Source organism: Leptonychotes weddellii, chromosome 12, assembly GCF_054177405.1.
Source record: "Leptonychotes weddellii isolate Sample4059 chromosome 12, ASM5417740v2, whole genome shotgun sequence".
In the NCBI taxonomy this organism is placed as follows: Eukaryota; Metazoa; Chordata; class Mammalia; order Carnivora; family Phocidae; genus Leptonychotes; species Leptonychotes weddellii.
Window position 1 is genome coordinate 40,543,718 of NC_138380.1, and position 7,605 is coordinate 40,551,322.

At 42.3% G+C, this 7,605-nt stretch overlaps 1 protein-coding gene across 1 annotated transcript in view; it reads right to left on the reverse strand.

Moving 5' to 3' along the window:
- Positions 1-713: 713 nt before the first annotated feature.
- Positions 714-7,605, reverse strand: part of ITPRID1 (ITPR interacting domain containing 1) — a 60,835-nt gene continuing 53,943 nt past the window's right edge. Inside the window, 3 exon segments of the mRNA XM_081800917.1 lie at positions 714-1,255; positions 1,725-1,836; positions 2,597-2,724. Coding sequence (XP_081657043.1) covers positions 950-1,255; positions 1,725-1,836; positions 2,597-2,724 — 546 coding nt within the window. The 3' untranslated portion in view covers positions 714-949.

Consider the following 7,605-nt stretch of genomic DNA (forward strand, 5'->3'; position numbering starts at 1 on the left):
CTGTCTCAGGGCCTTTAAACTTTCCATTCCTTCTGCTTTCAAAGTTCTTTCCCCAGAATTTCACATGGCTTCCTCTTCCTCACCATTCAGGTCTAAGCCAAATAACCTCCTTTCAGCAAGGCCCTGCCTGTCACCCTCAGTAATGCCGTTCGATTTTCTTCCATACCACCCCCTACAGTGTTCCCACACTGTCTTCTCCATGGCGTTTGTCAATGTTGAAATTATCTTGTTGGTTGTTCTTGTTTTCTTCACTCCCCATCCAACTCTTTATGTGTCACAGCCGTCTCCAGCATTCGAGGATCTCCTGGCACATGGTAAGAGCTTCATCAGTGCTTCCAGGGGCCGACTGCCTCAGGTACTTCTGGGGTCTGGATTTTCTTTCCCTCATCTGTTGTCACTTCTCAACCAGGCCCTCCTGACATCTTGATCTCAATCAGACTCCCTTCTATGTTGTCTTTCATAAAACCCTGTGATTTCCTTCAAAGCTCTTTCACAGTTTTCAAATCCATATGTCTTTATGTGTCCACATTCTATCTCCCCCAGTAGACTCTAAGTTTCTGCAGGGCAAAGACTGTATATCATTTTTACCTAGATATCTATATATCTCTATCTCTATCTATCTATCTATCTATCTATCTATCTATCTATCTATTATCTATCTATCTATTATCTATCTATCTATCTATCTATCTATCTATCTATCTATCTATCTATCTATATCTTGGCTACCATGTATTCCCAGTGCCAGACACATAGTAGGTGCTCACTTATTCTGTATTGAATAGATATTGAAATATTGAGATTCTCTTGGGTGGAAACACAGAGTACAATATTTTTAAAAATAGCTGAAGAAGGGTTGATAAACACTTCTTGGGGGCAATTTAGATTTCCTTGTCTGGCCAGAATGTGCTCTTACACTTTGTAGGAAGGTCACCAAAACCACTCTGATTTAGAGGAAGACGTTCATACCCATTTCTCCAATAGGACAATTTGACAAAGGGGCTGGGCCTGACTCTGCCTCAGCTGGAGGAGACATCCTGGTGCTGCTCTCCAAGGTGGGTGGAGAGAAGGCAGCCAAATGGGTCACCCTTGAGCTGGGAGCCTGCTGGCCATCGTGGGGAGGAAAGGCAACCCCCGGCACCATGGCTGGGTGGATTTTATCACCTGAAGTCTAGCCATTCTTTTCTTCCGTCCAGTTACAGTCATGCAGGTTTGGATAGTGTTCAGGTTGTTCCTCTGTGAGAAGCTCAAGCTGCTAAAAGGAAAGTAAGAACAAAAAGAGTGGGCAACTTAGCATATTTGCACCAAACAGCTAAGCCAGACTTTTGGGAAAGGTACTCCTGGGTGGGGAATTCTCTAGAGGGGGCTCTGTGAGTTAGCAGCAGATTCTGGCAATGACTAAGCCATACTAGCTCAACAGTTGTGTTTCTTATTCTCATCGGGAAAATGGCTAATAATAATAATTATTATTAATATGTATCGCTTATTTACAGGACAGGAGGGAAGATTGGCATAGGAATTAGATGACCTGAGTTCTAATCCTCAATTGCCACCAGCTAGCCACGTGGCCTTGAGCAAAGGCTTCACTTTTTTTATACTTAAAATGGAGGTGTTGGCCCATAATCCTAGAATCTGAACTGATTGCACTATCAGGTTTCTGATTTAATGCATCCCTCCGGCGGTCGGCAGGACAGAGTCCAGCTTCACAACCCACTGCCCCGTACCAATAGAATCTCGTCTTTGATTTGCTGAGCCCTGTCTCCTAAATGAAACTCCAGCTCTTCTATCTGCTGCCGCAGGGCCCAGCGGAGAGTCTGCAGCTGTTCGGCCTCCTCCCTGCAGGTACAGAATAGAAATCGACCACATTTCCCATCACCTCCAAGCGCAGTCCTCCATCATCCCTCTCAAAATGTAGGTCAGTCCTCTGACATTTCTTACAAAGGAAAGTCACCTTCTTTATTTGTTATCAGTGGCAGACATGGTATATCACCAGGGCGGGTGTTCTTTCTTTTTTAAACAACTCTATTGCAGAATAATTTGCATACCATGGAGTTCACCTATTTTAACAGTCCAATGCAATGATTTTTAGTACATTTGCCAAGTTGTTTCACTCACCACCAGTCAGTTTGGGATCACTTCTCTCTGCCCAATAAAAACTCCTGTGTCCCTTTACAGTTAATCCTTATTCCCACCCCTCAGGCCCAGGCAACAGCTAATCGACTTTTGGGACATATGCTTTTCATCTATGTGAAAATAATGCAGATTTTCAAAACTCTAAGAACCCCCAATACTTACATTTGCATAAGTCCCATTCACATTAATGGAAGATATCCTGCTGGCTATCCCCATCTTCCCGGCTGACTGCCCATCTTCTGACCTCAAAAAGCCTTGGCCTTAAAGAGTGAGTGTTGCTATCTAGCAAATAGTTCTCACAGACTCCCACTGAGAAAGCAAGAACAAGAACAGGAAAGCAAAGGAAAAGGATTCATTTCTCATTAGTCCTCCTCCCTGGTGCTCATCTGTCCTGCCCTGATTACCTTTCCTTGCTCCAGGTGTGTGGGCTCTACTTACTTTTATGACTCTCTTCGATAATTACCTTTCCTCCTCTGACATGTCCCTGCAAAAGAGTGCCTGCTGTGCTGTAAGGTGCTGTTCAATTTCCTCCAGATGCTCCCGGAAACTCCGGCACACCATCTTCATCACTTCCATCTCGTGGACTGTGCACTGAGAACAATTAGAAAGAGCTGAAAAGGAAGTCCTTTTGGATTCACTGCAAGAGCTCACCACGGCGGAGCCTGCCTTCCCCCCTGGGGCTCCCTTGTCTGCAATGAAGCCCTGTCGCTAATGTGTGGGGAAGAATAAAGAGGAAAGCCCAGCCTTTGGCTTCTCCAGGCCAGTGCAGGCAATACTTGGCTGGGACGGGACGGTAGTTGGTTGTTGATTGGCTCTTGGAGACATTATGTCCTGGAGACAGGATGGCTGTCTGAAGAACTAGGTGATGTAGGGGTACAAGGACGCAGATAAAGGAGAGCAGGAGGGAAAGGGCCAAAGTAGGGTTTGTGCTTAGGAAAGTTGAGCCCTGTTAAATCTTGTTTAACTTGGGCTTTGAATACTGCCTCACTCTGAATCTCAATAACGTTGAACACATCTGTCCTGATGGTATGTGTTTGATTAGAGAAAGTCTGCTTAGAATATTTTTTTTTTATCAGTCTTAACCCTGCTTAACTGCAATCCCTGATGGTGAAATCTGCAGGATCAGCTCCATGTGGCTAACAAGCTCATCCAGAGTAAGGCAGGCATCATTTAGGCATCCCACTCTCTTCATGAATTGGAATCTAGAGTTGAACTCTGTCTATGCTCCCCATCCTGCTCCTTATTGTTCCTGATGTGAACCATTCTTTAAATCTTACTTTCTCTGCATGACTGTGCTTCTGCCTATATATATCCTAATATATATATATATGTAGATAGATAGATAGATAGATATCTATATCTATCTATCTATATATATCTTCCTGCAGCCCCTAAGTTCAGTCCATTTGTTGGGAACCTGATGATTTGCTGAGTTCTTACTAGCTATCCCCCTTGTTTTCCAGCCCAGGTTGGATCATGCTTTGAATACATGCATGATCCAGGACCCCAGTATCTCCACCCATCTGACTTTAAGCGACATTAATGCTTGTTAGACCCTAATGCTTTCTCTACCAGGCGCATGGGTTTGACTGCCCTCCCTGCCTCCCAGAGTAGCATGGCAGAGGCTGCTAGCTGCCTGCTAACTGTCTTTCCCCCCTTTATTCACATGAACAGACTTCTAATGTCTTAGGGCAACAATGTGTCTAACAAATGACATTTCCCAGCATCCCTTGTAGTAGGATGGCAATGAGATGGAAGTGGAGAGCATGGAGTGGGGTTTCTGGAAAGCTCTTTAAAGGAAACTGATTTTCATGGCAATCTTCTTTCAACCTTCTTTTCTTACTTCCATGGAGACCAGTCTTACAGCTGTGTTAATTCCTCTTAGCCCTGTTTTTAGGAAGTCCCAGATTTCTTACTCTTCTCCTCCAAGCCCCATGGCCAAGATCCTGGCAGCTTCATGGCTACTTTTACTGGAATTGTCATAGTAGAAATACTTTCCTACAAGTGATGCTTTTATACTGAAAACTCCTCATCATTTTGCTCTGAGAGTTCGGTTTGATTCTGTCCCTTAATTTTTATATTTGAATAACATATTTTACATGGCAAAACTCTCTAATTACTTTTGCTTCAGTGTGAGTGCATTTGAACCAGTTAGAGGAGTATTTGAAGTGTTACTGATGTTGGCAATCGTGCTTGAAAGGTGACCACAGTTATGGCTCTTGAAACTAGAAAGGATGTTAGAGACCATGAAGTGTTCTTTTTATAGACAAGTGTTCTGACACAGAAGGGCAAACTGATTTGTCCAAGGTCAAAAAAGGGCAGATTTCAAGCCTGATTCATTTCTTTTCTTCTCAAGATCTAACTGAGTCACAGCAGTGTGGCTAGACACGGGGACAAGCTATTTGTCCCTTAGGACTGAGCTGGTTGAATGGTCCTAGTAGATTCCTACAGGCTGACCAAGTTCTAGGGATGGTCAGGCCAGGGGCATGGAGACATGGTGCTCAAGTAGGCTGAGCATTAGAAACATTAAAGTTTACGCTTCATCTAGTTATTTTGGGGTAACCCTTTGTGATTGGAAGGCACGCGGGGCTGGGATGTAGGAGTAACTCCTGGCTGTTTGGTACCAGAGAAGGGAGTGAGGTGGAAGATTCTGAAACACTGCCATCTTCTGGTCATTTGGAAGTACTAACACTACATTTCAGCTCTAGAACAGGTATAGAATTAGTTTTCAGAGAAAAGGAAACCTTAGGCAAGGAAAAAAAAAATAAGAGGCTGTTTCAAACTCTTTCTTCCGATGTAAGTGCTAGGTTATAACCCAGAATCAATTCAAGGTCTACTCAACTGACTCAAGCGCATTAAAACAAACTTTAGTAGTAAGAGCAAGAAACCACCAGAAAACATTGAAACTTCACTTTTGAGTTGGCTCATCTGACTTGTTAAGCTGTGTATGCTTTCTTTTTATTTAAAGCTAAATCATGAACATCATAGAAGAATTTTCTAATATCCAAAAATCTAATTTCAGATGATCTTATTTTCTTTTCTGGAAAGTTTTTTTTAATTACTAAATTATTTTGAAGAATTCACATATACAAAAGAATGAATCATATCAACAAACCATGGTGTCCCACAAGACCACAGAAATAGCATTTACCAATTAGTCAAGTGAGTCTCTGCACTGTTACATATTGCTCTGTAAGGGGAGGAGGTGGGGAGGTTTTTCTGAGTCTTTTACCTAAAATTGCTCTTACTTTCAACACTTGCTTGGAACTTCCATTGAAAGGTAATAGATAGGATCTATCCCTGCCTATAATCTGAACTTGATCCAAGATTAATTGTCCAGATAAGTTTTTTTAATAAATAATTTTTGTAACCCTAGTTAGCACCTAGTATCTGATTTAGAGACATTCTTCTCCAGAATATTTTTCAGGCCTTACAAACCCAGAGTCACTCACCATAGATACCTTTTCTCTCTGTTCCTGAGTTTGTTCTTTGGCTTAAGCAGCCTGCTCTTGTGGGTGAATGCAATCCCCCATTTTCACTTGCTTTTCTGCAAGTTCTCTGTGTGCCTGCGTGTACACCTGCCCACGAGTATAATAAGGCACATGTAAAAGACTGTTTTCTCTGTATGTTTGTGGTCCCTTGACTCTAAATAAGGAGAAATGCATTGTCATCTAATAAAACCTGAGATAGTATGCATTTCAGGGTGTCTAATGTCAGATCAATTTGATGTGAAAATACCTTTTTTTTGTATAATTGTGAATTCTAGGAGGACAGCAGGCAGAGGCAATATGACACAAGGTTTTAGAAGACACGAGGTGGTGGCATGCACACTCATTTAAACTCCTACTCATTTGAAAGCTACACACAACCCTGAAGATGGCCGTTGTGCATAACAGGACACAAATCCCCTGTATGTTCTGCAGAAGAGCTGATGTCTCATAGTGTCAAAGCAAGAAAAAGGTCTATTTTCAGTTGTCAGATCTCCCCACACAGCTGGGGCTACCTCGGCCCAAGTTCAGCAAGAAATGGGGAGAGCTCTGCTCTGCATGAAAGGTCACTCACCCCTGGAGCTGACCCAGGCTTAATCTTTGGTCCCTGTTCTAATCAATGTCCTTGTCTCACTGCCAGAACCAGTCCTTACCCTGTAGCTGGCTTCTGCAGTTTCCAGAACCATGCTCCTACAAATTCATGAGGACACTCCCAAATACCTTATAAATCCTTTATGTCTTATTAAAACCTTTCATATTAATGGTTTTGCTGGCCTGTACTAACTGGTCAGCTATGCTCTCTGGATGCTGTGGTTTTCCTAGCACCTGTCGTCAGGCCTACCCTTTGAATAACTGAGCCACTCCAGACCCTCGTGTCCCTTTTGTCTGCACTGATTTGTCACAGTCACCTCAACCATGCTAAAAACCCTCATTAGGTCTTTTCCACTTGTGCCATGGAAGGCTGAATTCCCCTTTTTTCATTTGTGGCCATATAACTGAATAAATGATAGGCTAATTGAGTATCATATATGGCTATTGCCAAAGATACTTGATTATTATATTAATAAATGAAATGATAGTGCTTCCCAAAGACAATTTGATGACAGACATCTAGCTTCTTAGTCTGTGGATATGTGTTTGTTATTTCTCTCTTTCTCTCTCTCTCTTTTTTTAAGCGAGAGAGAGAGAGAGAGCAAGAGCATGAACGGGAATGGGGTGGGGTGGTGTGGGGAGGGGAGGGGCAGATAGAGAGGGAGACAGAGATTCTGTAAGCAGTCTAAGCAGGCTCCATGCTCAGAGTGTGGAGCCCCATGTGGGGCTCAGTCTCATGTCCCTGAGATCATGATCTGAGTGGAAATCAAGGGCAGACACTGAACTGACTAAGCTACCCAGGCACCCCTATTTCTCTTTTTAACCCAATCAGTAAATGGGTTGTTTTTAAGAGTTGCGATGTGAACAGAAACTAGATAGTATCTTATTATGGAATAAATACCTGCAACATTTCCATTAAAAGATTGACATTGGGTATATCTAAAGAGACCATTTCTTCTGGAGTTTTTAGCACAATTTTGATTTTTATTATTTTTAATAAAATTAAATATAAAACTAAATATGGTTTAATTAATTTATATATCCTTGTAGAACTTACCTTAAAAATGTAAATTAGAAAAAAATCTTTCAGGATATTTTGGACCAACAACCTGGTTTACGTCATGGAAACTGGAGTACCTAATTGTAGGATTTAATATTTTTTTCCCCCTACAACCTCTTAAAATGTTATCTTCTCCAGCCATCTTTCATACCTAACATTTTCCTTTTTTTTTTTTTTTTAAGATTTTATTTATTTATTTATTTGAGAGAGAGAATGAGAGAGAGAGAGAGAGCACATGAGAGGGGAGAGGGTCAGAGGGAGAAGCAGACTTCCTGCCGAGCAGGGAGCCCGATGCGGGACTCGATCCCGGGACTCCAGGATCATGACCTGAGC